Genomic DNA, 26,612 nt, shown 5'->3' on the forward strand with positions numbered 1-26,612 from the left:
TTCACTCTCAAAATAAAATCTAAAGCTTTTAATTTGAGGTTGAATGTGTTAACTTTTAATTTAAGTACAAACATTTTTAAATTGGGTTAAAAGTGTGAACTTTAAAATCAAAAGTGTTTAAATTGTATTCGAGAATGCGCATATTAAAATGTAAAGTTTTCACTTTAATATTCAAAGTGCTAACATTAATAATTTACATTTTAAAGTGTTAACTTTAAGATTAAATATTTTTCAATACGGCTGGTTTTCATAATTTTAAAGTTCCTTGTACTGGATTTAAAGTGACTTTAAAGTGTTTCTTTTCTGAGTGTAGCGGATCCATTTTTGGTAAACTTATTTTCCATCATGCTGGTGGTATACCTTGTGAATTTAATCAAACGTTTCGTGCTGTGCGGACGTGTTTTTCTTCGCTCTTCGATTTTAATCATAATATCAGCTTAACTATTGTGACAGTGACTCTTTTATGTATTTGCTTTTTTGCAATGATGAAAACTCGATATTGATTGAGACAGTGACTCTTGTGTTTTCTAAGGAAATTATACCTTAATATTTATTTTATATTAAAACTAGGGCTGTGCGATTAATTGATTATTCAAAATTTTAATTAATCATAAAGTAAGTAACTCAATTATTCGATTAATTGGAAATTATGATTACTCAAATGTTCAGTTACTCGAGTAATCAAGATTTTGATTAACCAAAAACAAAAATATTTGAGTAATTTGCTTTATGATTAATTAATAAATAAATATAAAAAAGAAAATAAGCATTTTCCAAAGCAAACTCTTTTAACGAGCAAAATTAATTTTTTTGAGTAATCATATTTCAAGTAACTCGATTAATCATCGTTTTGAGTAATCAAAATCTTGATTACTCGAGTAATTGATTAACCGAATAACTGATTAACCAACTTGCTCGAGTAATCGAATAATCGCACAGCCCTAATTAAAACTACATGATGCCTTGCGCATGTGGCCACAAAGTTGATAGGACGCAATCAACAGTGCTGTGCGCGAAGTGCAATGTACTCTTTCATACGAAATGTGTTGGTATTCTACCGGCAGATGCAGAATTTTTGCTCAGCTCAGACAAGAGCTTCATTTGTAAAGGCTCTTCTGAAGCTCGTCGTGATTCCCTCCGTTCGCCTCCTCCGCCCGTTGTCGTGGATGAAAATTCAAAAACTTCTAATATCACCAAATCTATCTCTTCGAACTCTTCTAACTCTGTGAAATCAAAGCCCGCTGGCTCTTTAAAGCTAAATGGTAATTCAAATGATAATGCCAATACCAATAAGCAACAAGTTACATTGGGATCTCTATACAATGTGGTTGTCGCTCTTCGAAATGGGAATGCCCGCGTGAATAATCTGATCAGTGCTTTACGGGAAGATAACAATAATTTATTGTTAAAAACTGAAAACATTCACTCAGATCTTCTTTCCATGCAGCGCAATCTGCTTGAGAAAGATGATACGATTGCCTTACTCATGGCAGAGGTTAAAGACCTTCGCTCCTCTATTGGTGTTGCTGTTGAGAAGTTTGGTAGTGATAACGCAGCTGTAAAAGAAATTATTGCAGCTAATCGCGCTCTTTTTCTCTCGTCGCATACTTCTCGTGCTGCTTGTTCTTCGAATGTCGCTTGGTCATCCGCTGATACACACAGGCAGCTGACTTTTCGGCGCCAACTGCTACTGCAGTTTCCACTGATGCTCTCTCTGTTGATGCTCGCTCACCTGCTTCTTCGGCTGTCGCTGCTAATTCTCTATCTGCTGATAATGCTTGGCCATCTGCTGATACAAATTCGCACACTGAAATGTCGGCACAAAAAAATGTTGTTGCCTGCACTGACCCTAAAGTGAACACTGCTGCTTGCTCTATGCGCTCTACACACACACATGCTAAGTTTTCGGCCCCAGCTGCTGACGTCTCCAATGATGCTCTCCCACCTGCTTCTATTGCGCCTACTGCCGAGGTTAATGATAATGCACAGTGGTCGACAGCTACGAATAAAGGAACAAAAAACAAGTGCGTGTTTTCGGTACAAATGCATGTAATGATTTGGACGTTGCGGTCCGGCATAAATGGTTGCAATTAGGTTCTTTCTCGGCTTCCGTATCTGAGGATAACATTAAAGATTATGTTTTTAAGCAAACTGGTTTAGATAAAAATTTGTTATCCTGCTTCAAACTGGTTAAGAAAAATGTCCCAGTATCAACTATTAACCCTGCGCCCGACACACGGTTCCAGCCAGACCTTTTTAGTTTTCAATTGTAAATAAAGTATATTAATATTTTAGCTATCGACTTGCGCCTCCAGGTACCTTCCTAAAATTTTATTAGCTATCGAATGATGAAAAAGTTCTAGAACGAAATGTTTTTAAATAGGATGTTATAAGCATATCTTGAAATATCTACCTCGCACCGACACATGGTGTCTGGACAGACCCTGATACATTTTGTAAGGCAACGTGTGAGATTGAAGAATTTTGTTCATTCAAAACGGTATTTTTTACTTTTTCTCTTCTTCTCTTCTTTGTATTCTATTCAGTTGACAACTGAACATTGAACGGAGAACAACCTAGCAGTTATAAAAAATACATATAGCGCGCAAAATATTTTTTCTTATTTTTACTAAGTGTGAATATGGATGATGAAGTGGAATTTGTTTATAATACGCGGTTAAGAGGAAGAAATGTAAACACCGATTTTTATTCGCGTTTGTCTTCGGCTTTGTTAAATGATATACAACGTGAAAATACCGATGTAGGTGTAAATGAAGATGACATCGATAACGATACTGAATACGTGCCTGAAGGTGAAGCATCGGACGTTGAAGACGAAATGGTAATCGAACCAAATGAAATATTTGATAGTGATGAAGAAGTAGAGGAAGAATCGAGTGAAATGCATAACTTTCAACAACAAAATGATTTTTTTTACGGTAAAGACGGCACGAAATGGAGCAAAAATGAGCCAAATGCTAATGTTCGTTTACGGCAACACAATATTTTGCGTTTCCGACCTGGACGTAAGCAACAAAACTCTAACCCCATTGAGGTATTCAAAAATTTTTTTTCACCAAATATTTCATTGTTATCATTACCGAAACAAATCGATATGCAAGAGATGCCACACGAAAATGGAATGAGGAAAATCCGGGATCAAAACCACGAGTGTGGATTGATTTGACCAGCACTGAACTTGATGCACTTATTGGCATACTTTTGGCGTCTGGTGTTTCACACAATAATATGCAAGATTCATCAGTTTTGTGGCGTTCCGATGCTTTACCTATTTTTCGCTCAGCAATGTCTTATCGACGATTCCTTGAATTGACTCGATTTATCCATTTCGATGATGGTCGTACGCGTGAATTTCGACAAAGCACCGATAAAGCGGCACCAATTCGAGATGTATGGAATTTTTTGAATGAAAATCTTTACAAAAACTACGAACCCCATGAAAACATTATTGTTGACGAGCAACTCTTTCCATATCGTGGTAGAACAAAATTTACTCAATTTATACCATCAAAGCCAGCTAAATATAGCATAAAAGTTTGGTGGGCTTGCGATTCAAAAACAAAATATCCACTGCAAGGTAAATTGTACACGGGAAGAGGCGAAGGCGAAGAGCGCGTAGTGAAACAAGGTGAGAATGTTTTGCTACAATTTGCAAACCGATATAGTAATAGCGGTCGAACATTTGTTGCCGACAATTTTTTCACCACATTGGAAGGAGCTAAGAGACTCGCCGCCATCGGTCTTGCATTCGTCGGCACCATTCGATCTAATAAAAAGTGCCTTCCTGCTGAAATTAAAAAAAAATCCTACTCGCCCTGTGCTTTCGTCTCTTTTCGGTTTTCATGAAAATTTGGTCTCGCTTTGTAGCTACGTGCTAAAAAAGAACAAAGCTGTGAATTTACTTTCCACGGTCCATTATACAAAAAATTGTGAAGGCGAAGCAATGAAACCAAAAGCGATTTTGTTTTATAATTCAAATAAAGCTGGTGTCGATTGCATGGACCAGATGGTAACTCATTACACGTCGAAACGGCCAACTAGACGATGGACTTTCGCTTTCTTTTGCAACATGCTAGATGTTATGGCATTGGCTGCTTATTGTATTTGCAAAGAAGTAGATGGTCTCACCAGAAATGACGCGCGACGCAAATTTTTGACTACGCTATCCACCACATTGGTTCTGGCAAACATCGACAACCGAATGAACAATATTCACATCATTTCGCAGTTCAGCACTCGTTTGGCTTTTGAATCGTATTTTGGTAGATCAATCAATCTTCCAGGAAACACGTTGACAATTCATAAAGCTGGAACTGATACACTCGCTGGCAAGAGGGACTGCAGACTTTGTTTGCAAGGAGAAGATAAGCGGCGCCGAAAAACTTCCTTTTTTTGTTCAATGTGTTCAAATCCAGTGTGTCAACAGCATTCAAAAATCGCATATACATGCCTCAGCTGCGTGCCTAACAACCTATAAGAGAACTCGTTCGATATTTCATAATAAAACTCAATGAAATTCCATTTCGTTTGTTCAAATGACAATGATATTATTTGAAATACTATAGAAAAAGTTTTTTTCAAACCGAAATACGTTTTAGATTTGTTTTTTTCAGTAAGGTAAAAAATAAAAAATATATATCTGATTGATAAAATGCGAAAAAAAACGAGTTTTATTTTCATAAAATGTATATAAATACGTAGGGGTCCAGCCAGGCATCATGTGTCAGTTGAAAGGTACATGGAACATGTGTCAGACGGAGGGTTAAGAGAGTTAATTTTAAGTTGGGAGTTCCGGAATCCTCGTACGCGAAGTTGCTGAGCTCGTGGTGTAAATGGTTTTGAATATGTGTCACAATATGTATCACATAGGTTGCCATCTTTTTAAAAGGTTAAATTCAAACTATTCAATATTTTAAATGATTATTATAATATGGGTATCAATCGAAATGGGGTTTCAAGGGCTTCATTTCAATATTACATGTAAGAGGTTTCCATCTGTTTAAAATCTCAAATTCAGTTAAAGGGATACGTTAATTGAAAAAGTATGACAAAGAAAGTTTTTGTTTGAAAATATTTTGAAGATGGTTAAACAAATTTTAAACCTCCTGTTTTTTAATTGAGTTTTCTTGAAATAAATTTTACTCAATCAAGCACGTAGAAATTTCATACACTCAGCGAAGCGGGTGAGGGCGATCTAGTCTCTTATAATTTTACTGAAATCTATTCAGTAGTTTTTGAGTTAAGTCTGAACAACGAAAACTGCTATTTTTTCATACTAGTATCGCCCCGTTGTCGAAATTCGACCACCTCACTTTGTCATACACTTTCAATTTGTTTGTGGCGCTTTTTATGTCCATGAGCACCTTTCGATCGTCCACGTCACTAATAGTATTAGGGGAGTGATATATTTTCCATTAAATAATTCTATAATCCATAAGAGCAGTAGGGAGGAATAGATTAGTATGGGATTTTGTTAGCGTGTTAATATAAAGATAGTAGAAGGTGAAACAAAAGCGGGCATTCATAGGCTTATACAGAAATCGGAATAACTCGGCTCTTGAGCCACCTGTCGGGTCCATTTTTCGCAGGTATATTTCCCTTGATGTTAGTAATATGTATTTTGAATTTGAAGCAAATCGGAGCATACATGAAATTTTTCGGAATAACTCGACTCCTACGGCACCTAGCGGAAAAACAAACAAAATGCGCATTTCTATTGATGTTAGTAATACGTATTTTTAATTTGAAGCAAATCAAACCATAAATAAAATTTTTCGGAGTAACTCGACTCCTGCACCACCTAGCGGAAGAAGAAACAAAATGCGCACGTCATCTTTGAAACATCTTTCGTACAAAGAAACAACCTTTCAAATCAGTTGAGAAACATAGGAGCAGTAGGGAGGAATATATTTGTATGGGATTTCGTTAGCGTATTAATACCCTGTAGGAAAAACATGAGCTAGTGAACCAGATTTCTAGTTCAGTACTAGTTCTTTTTCGACAAAAACGAACCAGACCGATAGTAAATAGTTCCGTAACAGTCCAAAAGCAGCGAAATGTGGTACTTTCACTAAACTATTTTATTTTAAATTTTAAAAGCAGGGAAGGTAATCATTATGAGTAAAATAATTAAATCAGCATTTAATCATTATTTTATGAATTATTATTGAGTTTTATTTTTTCGCTCCAACGGAAATAATTATAATTTGATTTTTATTTTTGGGATCAAAAATAATGATTATTTTATGATTTTTATTTTTTCGCGCAGAGATTATCATTAATTTTGATTTTTATTTCTCCACTTAAAAATAATGATAATTTTTTAAACTGAAAAGGCCATACAGACGCAACCTACTGAAATTTTGATCTGAAAAGTTTGGGTCTTATTCCTTTTATAAGGGTGCGGCTACCTCTCAAAAGGATACGTCGGTAATCACGCTGGTATAGTTTCTGAGTTGCTTAATAATCATTATACTTAGTGATGCCATAAACATAGGCTAAGATCCTGGAGGACAATTGAGAATGGCAATGCAGTTGCAGAAAAAGAGGCATTTAAAAAAAAAGTGTCAAAATAATTACCACTTTCTCACTAAATTTATTTAAAAATGCAAGCCACCAGAGCTACCTTTTTTTAAGAAAAGACAAATTATTATTTTTTATGCAATCCAGCACAGCTACCTACAGTCAGTCAATAAAGGTTAGGTACAACGAATTTTTTACAATACGGGCAACTATGTTTTAAATATTTTAGTTTTCGGTAATTTTTTTTATAAAAATATGGTTAATTCTACAACAATATCCCCAAAAATCGGAGTTCCAAACCTTGTGCAAAATTTAAGAAAATTCTGCAAAATTTCATTAAAATAATTCACTTTCTCTTTACGCTCTCTAGAAAAAAGTTGAGTTTGCAGTTTTTTAGCCCATTCAATTTTAGTATAATGAAGTGCAAGTATGAGGAAGCTAGGACTTACCAAACAACAACAAAAAAAATTGCTAAATATCAATAGTAAGTCCTAGCTACCTCAAACTTGCACTTTGTTATACTAAAATTGAATGGGCTAAAAAACTGCGTACTTAACTTTTTTCTAAAGAGTGTAAATTGCAATATTTGGATGGAAGTTTGCAGAGTTTTCTTTAATTTTGCATAAGGTTTGGAACTTTGATTTTTGGGGTTTTTGGTGTAGAATTAACCATATTTTTATAAAAAATTAGGGAAGAATAAAATATTTAAAAAATAGTTGCCGGTATTGTAAAAACTTCGCTGTACCTAAACTTTATTGACTGACTGTATATCTTATTTAAGTTAAGTAAGACAAAAACTTTCGAAGTACTTAATATACATATAAGCTTTAAAAGAACTGAATTTACTTAAAAATCAATATGCTTAAATTTAGACACGTAAGAAAAAGTGAACTAATATTTTTACTTTTAAGCAGAACGCACTTTTGTTTTTTACTTATTACTTAAGCTTAATACTACTACTACTACTAATGTGGTTTATAAATTTTAAATAAATGCGTTTAAACATTTGTGATGGTATTGTCCTTCCTTCAACCGATCGTATTTAATATAAAAGATAAATGTTTCGACAAGCCTGATTCGAAATGTAGATCTAAGATGACGAATTTATAACAGGTTGGGAGCTATAAAAAATGGATGCAGATCGAACTAGATCTCATCGGTTGAATTAGGAACTAGAACCCTACAGGGAAACGACAAAGAAGAAAGCTAGATCTAGCCTCAAAAAGTCTAAACTGGCAACACTGCTCTTGATATTATATTTTTGGATTGGCTGCATACTCAGCACACTTGTATTTCATTAAATCTACTTTTAATATTTAGTTTTATGAATAAATGGTTGTTAAGTATTCAACGTTACGGAGTAACTTTTATTGCGATATAAGGAAACAACCAAAAGTATATTTATAGTTTTTCAAAATGTTTACACATTGAAAAATATAAATACCAAATTCAAATTCATGTCTGTAAAATTAAATTTGTTTCTACATTACATATACGTACAGATATATGTATTTATTCCAAAAATACCAAATTTTAAAAATAAAACGATTACATATAAAATATTAATTTAGCTTAATTTCTGTATAAGAAGTTGCTTTCTAGTACATTTGTATATATGTATACGGGTAATTTACAAAAAAGTGTACATACATGGAAAGTATTCTTTATACTGATTTTTGTTAAATATTTGCCAGAATGTTACTTTTTTAGAAGTAAGTTAAAGGGTTAAATAAGTTTAGAAACTGTAGATAAAATATACTAACCGATAAGCATTGTACTGATTTTTAACATTAAATGCATGATTTTTAAACATTTGCATATCACTTTGAATCTTAATTATCACATAAGCTAATGTTGAAGTTTTTTCCACCTTTTCCATGACAGTTTTCATGGTTCATGTCATGGTTTTTCTTGGGAAGTAGGCTTTTTGTTTAATCTTTCTTTGGCAACATATGCATATATGCCATTTGAACACTTTTGGAGAAATAAACTGTGGGCGTATGATGTATTTTGGAACGAATTTCCGTCATCCCTTGTCAAATTTGGTTTGGAGGTAAACCGGTTTCGGCGTTGTGTATTCTTCAGTGTCAGTTTCCGTTCTCTTTTTTCACCTAAAAGTGACATTCTGGAAATATTTCACATTTTTTGATTTTTTTTCTAAGAGTTTTATTTCACGAAAATATAAAAACAAGGCAATCTTTGAAACTCCTTGAGCAATAAACGGAAATCGGTAGTTATCTTATTTTAAGTGCTTTTTGCATAAAAAACTGGGTGACATTCGGGAAATATTTAGCCGTACTTACCATGGTGCAATGATAGATCCACTCAAAAACACAAAATAATTACTTTTATTAAGTTATTTCTTCTTGCGCTTCTTAACTGTAATGCACTTAGGCGAGCAAAACAACTATGTTAACAATTTTAATATCACGGAAAAATTAAAAAAGTGACATTCAGGAAAATTCGGAGGGACATTATTATATTTATTATGTTGATTCACAAACAGTTACGCTTTTTTCATTGTTTCTTTATTTACACTTTTTATTCATGTTAATTATCGAATAACCTGAGCGGGGACAACTATTTTCATATGAATTAGGTAGAATATATCAAAGAAATACCCTTCGCAAAAGAAAACAAAACGGCCTACAATAATAAAAACAGCTTTGCTGGTGGCTTATTATTTGGATCGTATAATGCTGTTTTTGAGTTTTCGTGTTTGCCACCATTAAAAATTAAAAAAGGGGGGACAGAAAATAGCACTTCGGTCGGAAATGACGCACACACATATTTATCTACGTATCGTTACCTTAATATAGAAAGGCCCTATCTAAAATGTTGGTTTCTTTACGGATCGACGAAAAAACTCCATTCAAAATCAAGTCCTTTTGCTGCGAATTTCTTTTAAAGGCTGTTTTTATTTATGAATATCACTAATTTTATGCTGTAGAAGATATTTTTAAAATCCAGTAGATACTTAGTAAGTTATCGACAGACTTTTGTACAATACTGGATTTGAAAAGAAAATGAGTATGTATATTAAAGCAACGATAGATAAATGTGTTTATTTATAAGTAGGTGTTGTTTTTGAGCCACTCAACACACATATGAACCATAATAAGCTTGCTCTACGCTGGGAAAATGGGCACAAAACTTTTCGGTTGCCATATTTGTTCGAGTTGAAAAGGATACCACACGCAAGTCGCCATTATCCAATATTTGCAGCGCATTCAAAAACGGCGATTTTCTTAATACTAGTTTGCCTGGCACGACAAGTGTGTTTTGCAGTTCACCGGAGACGGGGTTATATTGAGAACAACGCGTTCTGGCCAAAATGCAGGATGTGACATTCGTATAGAAATAGATGCGATCCAGAGTATCCGTTAATTGCCTGGTGCCCAAGTTTTCTATATAACAATTGGATATCTAAAAAATTAGAGCGCACTGATGTCAATACGATATTTCGTGGGAAAGTCAAAAATTTGTTTCTTTCAAAGTCACCGACAACCCTGGGGATTACAAAAATCAACTTACCAAATTTTGAGCGTTGACGCGCCTAACGCAGCGCACGAATTCACAATAGCCCGAATAACAAGGGTCGACTGAAAAATCGGTGGATAAGGGCAGCGTGGCCGTTTCATTCACCATGGCCTGCAGAGTGTTCGCGCAATCGGCATAGCTTGTGTTGGCGATGTACAATCGGGCGCAATCATTTAAAGAAGAAATCAAAGCTGGTCCACTTCTGATGCTACCGGCTCTGAAAAAGCAGCCATAACAGCCATCTCTTGCTTGCCTAGATTGTGTTTGTGTTGCGTTGCAAAGCAAATTTAGTAGCGAAAGCAATTTGAGGCTAAAATAAAGAAAAAGCACAAAGTAAATAGACCGGGAGATGGGAAGAAAATAACAATAAAATTAGAAAATTTAATAAGTTATTTTTAAGCTCTTGGTCTTATTTTAGATAAAATATTAAAATTTTCCCGCTTTATTTAATTATATTTGTGTTTATATTTCGCCTATTCGCTCCATGCTTTTAATGCTTTGGTTAGGAAATATCTGCCCTCTCCCTCAGTTGCGTCGGTATACTTCTGTATTAGGCTGTGACCCGGAAACAGCGACATTTCGGAGACCTGTGTGGCTGACGAATTGGCTGGGAAAGGTAATCTTGAAACGCTATCGCCGGATCAAGAGCGGCCGGGAGTGCCATTGATCACATGGGGTACACTCTTGGATAAATAGGCCTCATGTCAGCTCAGCGAGCCACGAGCAGAAACCAAAACGTGCGCGATTGCATCTTTCTGACACACTTAGGGCCATTTTCTAATGTAAGCAGTAAAGTTGCCCAGTTAGGGCAGATAAATTGTTACTCACTTTAAAGTGTTTTGGTTTTCTTATCTTACCGGTAAAAATAAATTTGTTATTCCGTAGAGTGAAAATTCACTACATTCGTCATATAATTTCAAAGGTTGGCAATGCAACATAAGCAAATATAGAGCAAGAGCAATTGTTAGCAAAAACCAAGACCTTGGTTGAAATATCTAATATATCTGACTCATGAACCAAAACCGAACCGAAATTTAAAGTTGGGTACACATTTTTAGAGGTTGCATCGGGTGAGCAACAATTTATCGATTCGAGAAATTAATACGCTGATGAGAAAATGAAAACTCGTATATCGAGACGAAAAACAGGCCGGTAATCTAAAGGTTAGATGAGGAAACGGCCCTTACAAAGCTACTCTTAGCGGGGGTTTTAACGGGTCACTGTCCAATGTATTCATGTATTAAGGCTGAACATATCGCCGAATCCCATATGTCGCAGTTGCCTGGAGGATGACGAGGTGCAATCACCTTAACACTACCTCCTTAGGTGCCCAGCGTTTGCGAGGCTAAGGTTGAAGTACTTTATAAAATACTAGAACATTAAACCAGTGCTTAACCCATACAGTGTTTTAATTTAGTAGTCAAAGTTAGGGATAAATCGATACAAGTAAATCCAAGTACATACTCGATACTTTTCTCAATTTACCAAGTATTTTTGTACTCGATACTTTTTACTGCGATCCAAGTAGGTATCGAAAAAAAGTACTTGTATCGGAAGCGCAAAGCTTATTATGCTTCAGTATCTTCTTTGAAAAGCGACCCATTGGAGGAATTGGAAGATATGCGCACTACATTTCCGCAGCTGTATAAGCAAGCCCGTCTATACAGTGTTGCCGTTGTGCGACTTAAGGGGCAGTTTGACCCTTTTTGAGCGCCAATACTTTTTGACCCGACCTTTTGAAAATTTTGATTTTTTGACCCTTTTCCAAAATTATGTGCGACCTTTGCCCCTTTTCAGAGACTTTTTTTAGGAAATGTTAACAGAACCATGCTATCAAAAAATATTTCCTCCTGTGAGTATGAAAAAATGCATCACTTAAAACTTTTAAGGGAGATGTAATTCTTCTCAATTTATGTGTACTAGTATCGCCCAATTGTCGAAATTCGATATATTTTTATACACTTTTAAATTTTTGCTTATCGCCAATATTGGCTTCTTTATGCGAATGACGATTTTGAAGTCCACCACCAAAATTTATGTACAGTATATTTTGTTTAGCTGCACAAATTTCTTTGCACGAAAAACTTGTGCACCTAACCGAAAAAGGCACTTAAGCGAATTTTCTTTACTACTTCAATGAGGAAGGTATCCGAATCCCTATGAAACCAAATAATGGAGAAGCACCTATCACGTAGAAAATAATGCCTGCGAAATTTTTTTCGAATGGTATCTTATTCTGTATATAACTACATAAATTGATAGCCATTTTCGTTGTTCTGCGATATGAGCAAAATAAATAAAAGCTTGTAAAATTAGGTAATTGTAGGGCCAGTGCAGGTAAACGTAATACTTTCTTTGATAATTGATACTAGTTGCACAATTTTTAAGGCATGTATCGCCAATGGGCAGGTATGTTGAATGCATCTATCGAAGCACTTTCCTTATAAATGTTAAAAATAATGTCTCAGATGCGCATTTTGGGGTAGGTATCTTAAATGTGCACTTAAAGATAAAGGCAGCAAAGCAAAATATACTGTATAACGAATTTATTTATAGGAAAACTTAAAACAAAATTTCTTAGTAGCTTTCGAAATTATACCGAGAAAGTAACCTCAATTATATTGGTCTGAGAGCTCCTTGGAAGGTTACAACTAAATTGCCAACATCTGCATAAACTCCTCTTTCTTTTCGTCAGAATCAGTGGAGGTTAAGTACCTCGAAGGTGTAAAACAAACTATAATAATTCCTTCTATTACGGCGGTTTTACATGGGTTTTTGTCAAGATTGGGCCTAAAGCCCACTATTTTTGCATCACACGATTGGGTTACCGAGTTGTACCATTTTTTATGTTGATATTGTTGTTCTAAAGATGAAGCAAATCTGACCATAAATTTTAAGGATAGCTCTCAATTAGAGATCGCCATGGGATATCGGGACCCGCAGGATCCACGGAACTGATTTGAAGATGACCGGGATGGGCGGTATCGGGAAGGTCTGTCCACGGACGGAATGGGACCAAAATCCTTTCCCGATACTACCGATAAAACCGCAACCTCCGCAAATTCAGAAAATCTTCCTTAAAAAATTTTTATGAAATGTGCACTTTTATGTTTTATTGAGACGAAAACGAACAGCAAAGCAAAACAAAACAATCGGAGGATGCCAGATCTTTCATATTTTATATATTTTTTTTAATTAATATGAAATACGTAAATTTTTTAGAGATAGATTACGCGGTCCCCGGGCCCGCGGTACAATTATGAAAAAGGTCGGAATGAGCGGGTTCGGAAGTTAAAAATTGAATTTAGGGATGGGCGGGACCGGGACTTAATACTTAGTCCCATACCCATCTCTACTCTCAACCCCTGCGCCACCTAACAGAAGACAAACACACTGATCCTTTCAAAAATCATTACACAAAATAACAATCATTTAACGCCATTTAGAAATCTGGCAGAAAATGGTTCCAATTGAATTATTCTTGCCATTTTATATGTACATATATAGATGTAGCTGTATTAAATTCCATTACCTTATCATAAGTGCTTCCAGATATAAGCGATATGGAAATTGCATTTTGTATGCGAGGTACCTCATCCCCCTTTCGAATACAAATCTCTTTTCGCCATAAGTACGGTAATGATAACATATGCAGCTGTATAAACTTTCAGAACGTTAGCATAAGCGGTTCCAGAGAAATGCGATATGAGAATTTCAGTTTGTATGGGAGGTGCCACGCCCCCTTTTCCAAAATCTACCACTCTTCGTCGTAAGTACGGTATCGATAACATATGTTGCTGTGCCAAATTTCAGGACGTTAGCATTAGCAGTTTCAGAGATAATCGATATGAGATTTTAGTTTATATGGAAGGTGCCACGCCCCTTTTCCAAAATCTACCACTTTTCGCCGTAAGTACGGTATTGATAGCATATGTATGTGGTTGTGTAAAATTTCAGAACGTTAGCATAAGCGGTTGCAGGGAAAAGCGATATGAGAATTTCAGTTTCTATGGGATGTGCCACGCCCCCTTTTCCAAAAGCCGTAAGAGCGGTATCTATAAAATATGTTGCTGTGTCATATTTCAGGGCGTTAGCATTTGCAGTTTCAGGATAAGCGATATGAGAATTTCAGTTTGTATGAGAGGTGCCACGCCCCCTTTTCCAAAATCTACCACTTTTCGACGTAAGTAGGGTATTTAGAATCTATGCATCTGTGCTAAGTAGGGTATTTAGAATCTATGCACTGTGCTAAGTTTCAGTTCCCCAGGATAATTAGTTTTAGAGATATAGTGGTTTTCACATTTTAGTCTATATGTCAGATGCCACGCCCCCTATGTCTCGAGATTAAAATTTCTGGATTAGAGGAAGTTATATCCTTTAAATCGGTGTATGTTTCATTGAAATCGATCGAACAGTGCCTTTAAAAAAAGGGATTGCAAAACTTTCTTGTGGCGTAGTTTCCTATCGAAAAATGGAATATTAAGATAATTGACTAATCTCACATTCTCTTTTATCCTGCTATTCAGCTTCGCTACTTTTAAACCACAAATGTCATCGCCGTCGGGAATGCGCAATCTTGTAATCTATCATTCTTTGGGTTGCTTTGCCTGTAAAATACTAAACGATAAATTAAAACAATCCTTAACATATGTAGTATGTGCGTTACGCTGTGATTGTGTGCTTAGTGGTCGTTAACTGTGCTCTTCCCATGTACACATTCGTATTCGCAAAATATTCCTATCAATTGATGCGAATGCGAATGTCGATGCAAATGTGTAAAATGATGCGAATCATTCGCATAACGATTGCGAATGCAAATATTCGCAACATCCCTGGTACATATCGTCGCTACTATGTCAAACTATCGAATGTGCGAAAATGCTTTTTCAATTATGATACATTGCGCATGCATTCAGAGTGGGGGTATTCTCTGAGTTATGCATAGGGATGCAAATTTTGGGTAATCGATACATCGATGTTTCGATGCATCAGACAAATTAACATCGATGCTAAAATACATCGCCAGAACAACATCGATATATCGATAGTTTCCGATGTTTCAAAAGTTGCTTGGTTGTAGTCACATTAAAAGGAAAATTTAATACTTTTCAATTCAAACTCTCTGTAATTCAATTAGAAAAATACTTACATATGGATGTATTTCCCTGTATTTATTCATTTCCCTGTAATTATTCCTTTACCATTCCTATAAATAGAATAGAAATGCATGCTGTCGTAAGTTCGTTGAGCCTAAAATTCCAAGGCCTAATTTCCTTGAAATTTCAACCCGGTTGAATAACTCAGTGAGAGGGGAGACCAGTATGTTTACATGTATGTATATAAAAAAATATTTATTGGACCAAAAAGTAGTGGGTAGGCACTGTGGCCAATGGTAATCAACTATTACCACCTCCGCATGGTTGTAAGCCATGCAGGCCCCCGCAGAAGACTCAGGAAGCAGTGTCCGGACGATGCATTGGACTAGGCCGAGCATACTTGAACTGCCATCAAATTATAACTTAAAAAAGTTTTATTACATGGCAGTTGAGAAATGCATGTACATAAATTTCATTAATTTAATGAAGGAAATTTTTGCACATGCAGCAGTACATAGCATGCATATACAGCGACGAGCAAAACTGTAACATGTTATAACACTTTTTACTTCAGCCACCGCTATCTTTCCAAGTTCTAACGACTTTCATACTTTTGTTTTATATTCTTGTTGGTACACCCCTACTCTCTCTCATAAAGATTTGAAGTCAATGCAACAACAATAATAAAACCAGCAGGCAAAAATGTAAATTAAGGCCAGAGTTACAGTTTTGCACTCACTCTCAGTTTTGCATTTTACAGTTATCTTTTACTTAGTTGGAAGCCAGATGACTTTTTTCTGTATTGTAATTTATTCAAGAAGTGATTACCAGTAGATAATATGGTTAATCACGAAACATAAATGTAAATAATAGATTTACTGCGAAAACGCGAGACCGTAGGAAAAGTGGAAAAAATTATGGAGCTCGCCACGTGAAAATGTTAAGACTGAGAAAAAATATAGCCTAAAATGTTATTAAGGACAAAGTAGGTCTGCCAAAAAATATTACGGTCCGATTTCAGAAGCGCTTAAGGTATTAAACTTTAATGCAAATCAGTAGACAGCGAGGCGAAGAGTTGCCAAATTGAGCGCAAAGGATCATAAAAGAAGAAAAAGGCAAATTTGATCAAAATACATGTGTGAGTGTGGCGGCATTTTACTGCATCGCGCGAAAACCGGACCGTTGCCTATTGGGATATGTTAGGCCTTTCAGAATGTATTAAAAAAAAAACACATTTTTAAGGTGCAATTGAAGGTTATTTGGTCTGACAAGACTAAATTAATTGCTTTCAATCAGATGGCCGGGAATGGTATTGGATCAAAGACCCAAATTAAGCCTAAGCGCATCATGTACTGCAAACTGTGAATCACAGTGGTAGGATCTTAATTGTTTGGGGTTGTATTTCAAAAATTTTGTTGGTCCGTTAGTACGCATTATGCGTAAGGAACAGTATCTGTTTATATTTCAACAAAATTTGGAAGATGTAGTCGAAAAATGAGAGTTTCTGCTGAAAAATCACCCAAAACATACTGCACATGTTCGCAAAGACTGGATACAAAAGCAAAAATTTGCTAATTTGAAATGACCTCCACAATCCGCGGACATGAATCTCATCGAGAATTTGCTAAAACAACTAAAAGTAAAGCTTACTAAGTATCCAAGTCCGTCCAATGGAGTACGTGAGCGAAAGCAAACTAAGGATATATGGGAGGATATACCTCCAGAATTTTTACAGAGATACAAATAAGGTATGCCAAATTGCATGCAGGAACTAAAAAAAGCAAAAGTAAAGTAAAAATTGTCAAAAAGTTATTAAAAATATATAAGTGCAAAACTGTAACATATGCCGTAATTTACATTTTTGTCTGCTGGTTTTACTATTGCTGTGGATTCATTATGAGAGAGGAAGTACAGGTGTACCAATAAGAATATACAACAAAAGTATAAAAGTCGTTAAAACATGGAAAGATAGCGCCGTCACTGTAGGTGCCTCGTGTTAGCAGTCGCGCCTAAACACCGGTCCTTTTTTAATGACTGTCGAAAGATAAGAGTAAACTCGGAATTTCTGAATATTCCTCAACAGAATAAGTAATAAAATTCATGGTCAGTAAAAAAATATTAGGAGCATAAGTCGATGTTAAAACATCACTGAAACTGGCATCGATGTATCGTCAATCTAGCGATTTTAGGAAATTGTAAACATCGATGGCAAACATAGAATTTTGAACCGATATTATCGATGTTTCAAAAATATCGATGCATCATTTGCATCCTTAGTTATGCAAAGCCCTTGCACGGTGCCCTGATCCCATAGAAAAAACGGGTTTTACTGGGAAATCCGTTCAATCTGTGCACTATGCAAGGGCTTTGCAAGACTCAGAGAATACCCCTAGTGATATGCAAATTGGCAAATCGTCAAGTTTCGAGTCTTCTTATAAGCAAAAAAAAAACTTCCCAAACTTGTTTCTAATGACAACAACATTTTATACAACAGTTTCTTTGCTCTCCTGAAAAGTGCCCATTTTCACATTTGATAGTCCGACATGGTAGCGACGATATGTACATACATGTCAATGCTTCATTTCAATTAGTCAAGTGTATTTTAATACCATGTTCTGACCGACATCGAAAACATGTTTTCGATGCTAAAACTGGTTTTCGACCTAAGACTTGTGTTTTCGTCCATGTAAAATCTGTCAAACGGAAACCAGTTTTCGCTGAAAACTACTTGAAAACTCACGCTTCACTCATTCCAATCGGTGTCTTCATTAGTTTTTTTTCGATTATTTATCGAAGTGGAAGTCATATTTTATCATCGTTTTATTGTTAATTGGCTGGCCGAAGAAAATAAGAATGAAAGCAAAAGGTTGTATATGAAAAGAAAATGAAGGAAAAGTATTTTGGTTTTGTTTTTGTGTAGCAAAACTGTAATCAAAAGATGTAAGATATGTCAACTAAAACACTAACAGCCGGTGTGAACAGCCTTCAGCCCACAATCCCAAAACTCGTTCTCAAAGTGCTTTCGTTGTCGATCAGAACACGGTATAAGAGGTTTGCAGTTTTGCGGTGACATGTTTTCGGCAAACGATCAACTTCGGTGGCTACTGCTTTCGTTCACGATCATTCGAAACACCGGTTTGCCGAAGTCAATATGAATATGCAGTGTTCACTAGCAATGACGGTGTTAAACTGCCCGGAAGTTTATGCTTTTAGAAGGGACATGTTTTTACTGCATATTCGGATTATAAAAATACGTATATTCTGTTTGAATCTTATTTCTCGGAAGTGTATTTTTCAACCTCTTGTTGACCTTCGAACTTAAATTCGTCCTAAACTTATAAAATCGACGAAAAATTTTTTATTGGAAAACGAATTAATATGAACTAGGGTTCATGATGGGCAATGCCTTACCCGGGTAGTGTACGAACGTACATAGGAAAATCTATAAGAATCTTCCATGGTGAAAAGTTATATTATGCCTCCGCATCTAAACGTAGTAGCAATAATTTTACGTTTGCAGTGGTATTTTCCCGCGGCCACTCCTTATAACCAGTTTTAAACCGACTTCAAAAAAAAGGAGAGGGTTATCAATTCGTCGGAATATTTTTATACCAGAGCGCACTTGTGCACAAGGGTATATTAACTTTGTTCACATAACGGTTGTTTGTAACAGCCAAAATGTATACATAAATGCTCAGAATGAATAGAGAAGTCGATTAAGCCATGTCTGTATGTCCGTCCGTCTGTCCGCCTGTCCGTCCGTGTACACGATACCTCGATCAAAAATTGAGATATCTCAACGAAATGTCCGTCCGTCTGTCCGCCTGTCCGTCCGTCCGTGTACACGATAACTCGAGCAAAAATTTAGATATCTCAACGAAATTTGGTATGTAGGTTTCCATTTATCCAAGGTACGAAACGTACGAAAAATCTTTTTTATTCATACGAATCTTTGCAAAATTTCATTCTTTTATTTTGTGTTTCTAGCAAAATTCCGCAACGTTCCGAATAAATAATAAAAGATTTTTCGCACGTTTCAAAGGCAGTTAAAAAATGCGTATAATTTTCGTCACGAAATTGATATCATAAATTTTGTGTTTCTAGTTCAGCTTTCGTCACTCGAAAGTTTTACCTCAAAGAGGTGTTTTATTTTATATCAATTATTTTGGGGTAGCAAATTTAAAATCGACGAAAATACAAACAATAATCTAAACTAGAGTGCCAGTTACTGTCGAAATTCGACAGTTTTTCTAGCCTTGGAGATGTTTTCTAACTTAACACGTAGCAAAACTTATACGGTACAAATTAACTAACCGGAAAATCTTCTGTTGGTCTTTGGAGGACCTCGGCAGGAATTGGAATTGACCCGATACTTTCAAGTTTATCGATAAATTTCAATGATTTGATACATATCGATAGTTCGATGAATTTCAAGAACACTAAAATTCGATAACTCAACAAACTTCGTTAACTCGACTAATTTCGATAAATGTGAAATTCGATGGCTCGATAAATTTCGATAACTGAAAAATGTAAAAACTTTGGATACCTTTATAAATTTTTACTTTTGACATCCCCACATTTTTCGAAAACTATCGAAAAATTTTGATATCTCATTACACTCTGTTAGCACGATAAAATTCGATAAGCAGTGATAAATCGATAAGCTTATATAATCTTGAAATTTCGATAAATCGATATATATTGAAAATTCCATAAACTTCGCTTCGTGGAACCAACCAATTTCAGTAGATCAATAATTATCGATAACTCTGTAAGTTGAAAGAACTCCATGCATTACGTCACCTCGATATATTTCGTTAAGTCTATAAATAATGATCATTCAATAAATATCGATAACTTGATACATTTCTTTAACTTGGCAAATTTCGTTAATCCCACATGTTTTTATAGCTCGATAACTATCCGTAAATTTGGACAACTTAGTTTCTGTGTGTATAAATTTCGTCAACTCAGTAAACATTGATCGGTTTGAATAAATCGATATGGTGCGATAACTTAATAAGCATGGATAAATTTCGATAGCTATAAACTTCGATGATTCGATAAATTTCAGTAACCTTTATGGCTGATTTTATTTCGATTCCTATCGGAAAATTTCAGCTCTGTTAAACTAATTCTTATGTATTTCTCATTGTCTCCATTTTCGCCTTTATCTCAATTTTCGACTTTATCTTCACTTTTGCCTTATTTTGTCTTCATCGTTATCACTTGCTTCTTCATCTTCATATTTATCTTTATTTCAAAGTTTAATTTCAAATACGAAGTAAAACCAAATGCGAAACCGCTTAAATTGAATAGGTTGCAAAAACAACCATACACAAACATGGAAATTTTTAAACGACGATTTTCATCCAATTTCGAAACTATAAAAACTCTCCTCATCTACAGAAAACTGCTTTTCCAACAGTGTTTTTGGATTTGAAATCGGTAACTTTACCTTGGTCTTCATCTTTGTTTTTATCTTTCACATCTTTGCTTATATCCTTTCTGTTTCTTCTCACGTAGATGAGATGAGGTGCGATGACGTGATAAGATGTGACGTGATTTTATGTGATGTGATAGGATGTCATGTCATGTGTTGTCATATCCTGTGATGTCATGTCATATGATGTCATACCATACGATGTCATATCATGTGATGTCAAGTCATGTGATGTCATGCCATATAATGTGATGTCACGTGATATCGTGTGATGTGATATCATATTATGTGATGTAATATCATGTGATGTCTCTTCATATCATGTGATAAAATGTGATGTGATGTCATGTAAGGTGATCACATTCCATGTTCCGATTAGTATATCGATAACCCTGTTGGTAACTGTGTCGATAAAAATACCGATAACAATATCCATAAACATATAGAAAAATACAACGATTGTAAGATCGATTAATTCATCGATAAATATAACAATCATCAGTATCGATTATTGTACATATCGTTAAAAATATAAATGACTAAATCGATAACAAAATCAATTATTTAATCGATTATTATACCTATAACAACTGCCGCTAAAGAAGTTTCAAGAAATGTTCTTACGATTTCAGTTACCCTAATTCTTATGTATCGGTCACTGTCTCCATTTTCGACTTTATCTTCACTTTTGCCTTCTTTTTTTTTGACTTCATCGTTATCATTTATTTCTTCATCTTCATATTTATCTTTATTTCAAAGCTTAATTTCAAATGTGTAGTGAAGCAACAGGCGAAACATGTCAAATTGAACATGTTGCAGCAACATGTATACACAATTCGAAAATGTTTAAACGACGGTTTTGGTAATCAACCAATTGTGAAACCATAAAAACTCTGCTCAACTACGGAAAAATGCCTTTCCAATGGTGTTCTTGGTTTTGAAATCGGTTCGGTAGAATCGCCAAACGAATGGAGACAAAATTTATGTTAGCGTATTAATATATAGAAGTTTTATTTTTCTCAAATAAATTGCTAAAAATATTATCTTAATCTAAATTATGTATTCAAATCGATGTGTCCATAGAACCATAAAATTTTTCGAATACGGAATAAAGCGAAAAAGAATGACCATATCCTTTTTATTCGAAAAAATAAAAAAAATAAAAATTATGAGACATGATAAAAACTTATCAACTTGGTACCAACTTTGGATACAATAAACCACTGTATTCGTCTGATTGTCTCGTAGATTATTTTTGTTAAGATTTCTTTTTTTAAGAAGTTTTACTTTAATCACGTGTGCGGTGTTGCACTCGTGCTATTAAACTAATGCTTTTTAACCGACTTCCAAAAAAGGAGGAGGTTATCAGTTCGTCGGAATATTTTTATTTTTTTGTATTTATTTTTTTTTATGTATGCTACCGCATAACTTTGGACCACGTCAACCGATTTCGATAATTCTTTTTGCAACGGAGAGGTAGTGTCTCAGAGGTGGTCCCATACTAATCTGGTTCAGAGCCAATCATTGGATCATGAAATATATATATATTTTATATGAGAATTGAAGTCGGTTTTTTTGCTAAAAATTACTTGTTTCTCAAGTAGTTTTGTTCAGTGATAATTTATATATACGTATGTAAGTAGTAGCGGCAATTGGGTGAACTAAATGCATTCATGCATACATATTTATGTACAACAGTAGGTAATATTGTACGCGTCTTCCCAGGTAGGTTAAGTGTGGGTGATAAACCAATGTAGCATAGTTAATGGGGAAAAATGTTACAATTTCGGCATGTGACTGAAAAAAAACTCTAAAATACACACAAATTGTGGTTTCCAAGACATGTACGAAGTGATTAGCACAGCTGCATCCTTCAAGTTGTCAACTCGCGGGAAATTCCCCGATTTGCAGGGAATTTCGGTTTAGGTGGCAATCGGTGAATGGGAATTTTTTTTTCGGGGAACTGGATATATTATTTTTTTATCTTAAAGTAACCGAATTAGACGGATATGTTAATTTTTATCCATTTGACTCTTTTTAGAGCGACATTTTATCAATTTGAATCGCAATATCTCCACAACAAGAGTTTTCCCAGATATAAGCTATACACCAGATGAAAGTTAAGATTTGGGCTAGATTTGTGGAAACCTAGAATAAAATCGACTGACCAGTTTTTGAGAAAATGCCCGAAATGTATATTTTCAGCAAATATGTTGAATGTACCCACATGCCCCCTTAAACCGGCAAAAGCAAAAAAACGTTTTTTGTTTCGCAAAACTTTAGTCTAATTTTTAAGAATCCGGTTAATCGTTTATGAAGCTTGAATACATTTTCTGGACACACTCTGCAAGACCTTTCCAACGATATCTCAACCATGTCGATTGGACGTCTGGATAAAAACTTCCAAATCTCGTGTATATATAAGCGAGTCATTTCAGCATGCTACTGTGGCTGCTTTCGTCATTCGCGCGCACTGCCGTGCGCTGTGATAAGCAGGCTGAGAGGAGCATAGAAAAAATTTCGATGAAAAAAAAAATATTTTTCTCGACTTCAAAACTACCCTGTGTATAAAACACAAACCAAAAATACACACCCAATACACACAAAGTGTCATTGAAATCGGTTAAGCGGTTTCGGTGATTAGCGTAAACGAACAAGTGACACGGGATTTTTATATATTAATAAGTACGTTGGGAGGAGCATAGAAAAAATTTCGATGAAAAAAGAATATTTTTTCTCGGGTTCAAAACTATCATATCTTTTATTTCAGTGAAATCCGTTAAGCGGCTTCGGAGATTAGCGTAAACGAACACAGTGACACGGGATTTTTTTTATAGAGAGTAAAAACACTCATATTTCAAAATGGTTCCACAAAATTTCATTGAACTCGGTTAAGCGGGACACGGGATTTCTTTATAGTAAAGTAAGCACGATGAAAGAAGCATAGAAAAAATTTCGATGAAAAAAAAAATAATTTTCTCGGGTTCAAAATTATCTTATCTTTTAAGGTGGAACCAACAATACACACCCACAAAATTTCATTGAAATCAGTTAAGCGGTTTCGGAGATTAGCGTAAACGAACACAGTGACACGGGATTTTTGTATGCTAAAATAAGATAAGCACGTTTCGAGGAGCATAGAAAAATTACGATGAAAGAAATATATTTTTTCTCGGGTTCACAACTATCCTATCTTGTAAGTTAGAACCAACAATATACACCCACAAAATTTTTTGAAACCGGTTAAGCGGTTTCGGAGATTAGCGTAAACGAACACAGTGACAGGGGATTTTTATATATTAAGATAAGCACGCTGACAGCAGCATAGAAAAAATTTCTATGAAAATAATTAATTTTTTCTCGAATTCAGAACTATCCTATATTTTAAGTTGGAACCAACAATACACACCCAATACACACAAATTTTCATTGAAATCGGTTAAGTGGTTTCGGAGATTAGCGGAAATGAACACAGTGACACGGGATTTTTATCTCTGTCTATACTTATAATAAAATTGTGGCAGGCCGATGTCTGTACCTTATAGATATTAAAGAAAAATTAATATGGTGGGTTTTTATTAGAGCCCCCTTGGGCTGGTATGTTTAGGTCCGCGACGCTGATTTTAACCTCAGCAAAATAGTTTGGTCTAATTTACTTAGAACTAATATTCGAAAGCCAACCAACATAAGCAATTCTTACGAAATTAACTTTTTCAACAGCCAGTTTAGTTTCAACCTTATCCAAATAAATTCCTTTTTTAATAAGTTAAATAATATCTTAGATCTAATTTTTGTCGATGAGAACTTAATTTTTCAATTAAACGAATGTAACATCCCAATATGTAAATCTGATATGCTTCACGTCATTATTTCTTTATCCCTCGAATTTTTTAATTTTTCTCCAGTGGCCACCAATGATTCGTGGTCTTTCGACTTCAGAGGTGCGGATTTTGATTACTTAAACTCCAGAATTTCAGAAATTGACTGGAAATCTTTCTTTATAACAAAAAGTGTATCCGAATGCTTTGACTTCTTTCTGTTCAACATCTTTAAAATCTTTCTCTCTCCCTCGTCGGCCCGCTCGAATTCATAAACTTCCCTGGTACACCAAGAACTTAAAGAAGTTGAAGAATCAAAGAAATAAGTATCTTAATCTATACAAAACTACCAACAATGTCTTTCTTCAACGAAAAATATCTTCAGTATTCGACTCATTTTAATGAGCTTGATAAAGTCTTATATAATCAGTATATTTCTCGGTATGAAGATGAACTAAAAAGAAACCCCAAAGCCTTTTGGAGGTATATTCGGTTAAAGAAAGGTTGTACGAATATTCCTACTTGAATGATATTCAATGGACAATATTCTGAGAGTCTATCGGATTCTGTAAATATTTTCGCAGATTTCTTCAAATCAAATTTTGTCAGCGATGTTACAACTGTTCCACAATCGGTGATTTTATTGACCGTTGGAAGGTTGCATCTGTTTCTCCGATTTTCAAATCGGGTAATAAGAATGATGTTAGAAACTTCAGGCCCATATCTAAACTCACCACATGTTCAAAGCTTTTTGAAAAAGTCGTGAAAGAAAAACTATTCTTCACTGTTAAAGAAGTTACTTAAATAATCTAACTGACTTCCAACTTTTTGAATCGTTATATCTCGGAAACGGTGGCTCTTGGGATAAAAATTATTTAGACATTCCATCGGAAGGTCCACCACGACAAAAAAAATAAAAGTCTTATATCTAACGTATTTACGGGCCGATTTGTCTGCTTTTTAAAATATATACTGGCTATGTAAGTAGAATCATGTTTGCGTAAAATGGCCTTCCTAGGTGGCACCAAGGTCGAGATATTTCGAAAAACCGTATTTATGGTCTGATTTGGTTCGAATTTGGCGTATGTAGTTGAAACATAATAAATCATGGATTTCCAAAAAACTTACCCTGAATTTGCACTAAAGTCAAAATATAAAGTATATTCTATATAAAATACATGTTTTATTTGCGTTAAAAGTTCATTTAAAAGTAATATTAACTAAAATATAACGATGGAAATTTATGTCACGTGACGCCACGTCACAAATCTGTACAAATGTGTACAAATGTACCAATCGAGTGACACTGCCTTAAAAATTTATGCAATTAAAAAAAAAATCTACAAATTTTCGTTAAAATTTCGAGCTTTTTAATTAAATTCTTGAGTATGCAGTTTTGTAGCCCATTGAATTCTAGTAGAATAAAGTACACGTTTCAAATGGCTAAAAACAGTGTTTGCATACTACTCCATAGTAGCAATAGCTACAAACCTATTGCTTCGCTTTTGCTACCGCTCTTCATTTGAAGAGAGCAGTAGCAGAGCAGGTAGTACAAAACGCGAAAAGCATTTGTATTACTCGGCTCCCGACTGGGCTTCGTTGTACTACTAACGCAGATGAATAGAGCACAAAAACGAACAATGTACTTTTTAGAGTCGTAGCAAATAAAAAAACTGTGATTGCAGTGAGGAGCATAGCAAAGCGAAATTTTTGCTTCTACTATTGCTATGGCTACGGGCTGCTAATTTCAGGGAAGAAAACGCCCTTTCTATTGTGACCTTAGAAAAAAACAAAAATTATAACATTTTATTGGAAAATTCAAAAATTATTTTTACATACTTGAGTGGGTGGAATCGCAAAGCATACTTTGCTTAGCTCATAGAGCTTTGGGTCACTTAACTGCATCTCTTTCCAGAAGTTTAAAACATTAATATTAGCTTTCATGTAAGGTAGCTTCAATGTTTATATTTTCGTATAAACTTCTGCTGCTTCATTTATAGGTGCTATCGCAGAGGATAAATAGTTGTCTAAAATTTCAAAGTAATTTTCTTCCGACTTCTACTTAACCTTCGATTCTACATAAAAATAACTAACTTTTCACATTTTAAAAATAACAATAGCTTGTTACGTACCCCTTCAGCCGTGCCTATAGGATGGGCTTGCAACGCT

General features: G+C 35.0%; 2 protein-coding genes across 3 annotated transcripts in view; both read right to left on the reverse strand.

Annotated features, from left to right (window-relative positions):
• Nucleotides 1-44: 44 nt before the first annotated feature.
• Nucleotides 45-1,943, reverse strand: LOC118745910. Of its 2 annotated transcripts, none has more exons than XM_036479566.1 (2): nucleotides 1,059-1,943; nucleotides 45-527 (listed from the first exon to the last, which is right to left on the reverse strand). In XM_036479566.1, the coding sequence occupies exons 1-2, from the start codon at nucleotides 1,420-1,422 to the stop codon at nucleotides 442-444; spliced, it is 450 nt and encodes a 149-aa protein (XP_036335459.1). In that variant the 5' UTR covers nucleotides 1,423-1,943; the 3' UTR covers nucleotides 45-441. The 2 variants fall into 2 exon arrangements, with proteins under 2 accessions (XP_036335459.1, XP_036335458.1); XM_036479565.1 differs by having other exon boundaries at nucleotides 1,039-1,943.
• Nucleotides 1,944-9,441: 7,498 nt separating this feature from the next.
• Nucleotides 9,442-26,612, reverse strand: part of LOC118745765 — a gene marked incomplete at its 5' end in the record, with an annotated part of 45,643 nt that continues 28,472 nt past the window's right edge. Inside the window, 2 exon segments of the mRNA XM_036479418.1 lie at nucleotides 9,442-9,969; nucleotides 10,078-10,393. Coding sequence (XP_036335311.1) covers nucleotides 9,640-9,969; nucleotides 10,078-10,393 — 646 coding nt within the window. The 3' untranslated portion in view covers nucleotides 9,442-9,639.

The sequence above is a fragment of the Rhagoletis pomonella genome, unplaced genomic scaffold (assembly GCF_013731165.1).
Source record: "Rhagoletis pomonella isolate Grant_MI unplaced genomic scaffold, Rhpom_1.0 Rhpom_scaffold_00009, whole genome shotgun sequence".
Taxonomy (NCBI): Eukaryota; Metazoa; Arthropoda; class Insecta; order Diptera; family Tephritidae; genus Rhagoletis; species Rhagoletis pomonella.

What these genes read in the sequence shown, in the direction of transcription:
- LOC118745910 (XM_036479566.1), bottom strand. Translation starts at nt 1,422, where the DNA reads ATGTTTTCAGTTTTTAACAATAAATTATTGTTATCTTCCCGTAAAGCA. An exon ending in CAAAAATTCTGCATCTGCCG is followed by an intron (nt 528 to 1,058) that starts GTAGAATACCAA and finishes TAATTTCCTTAG; the next exon opens with AAAACACAAGAGTCACTGTC.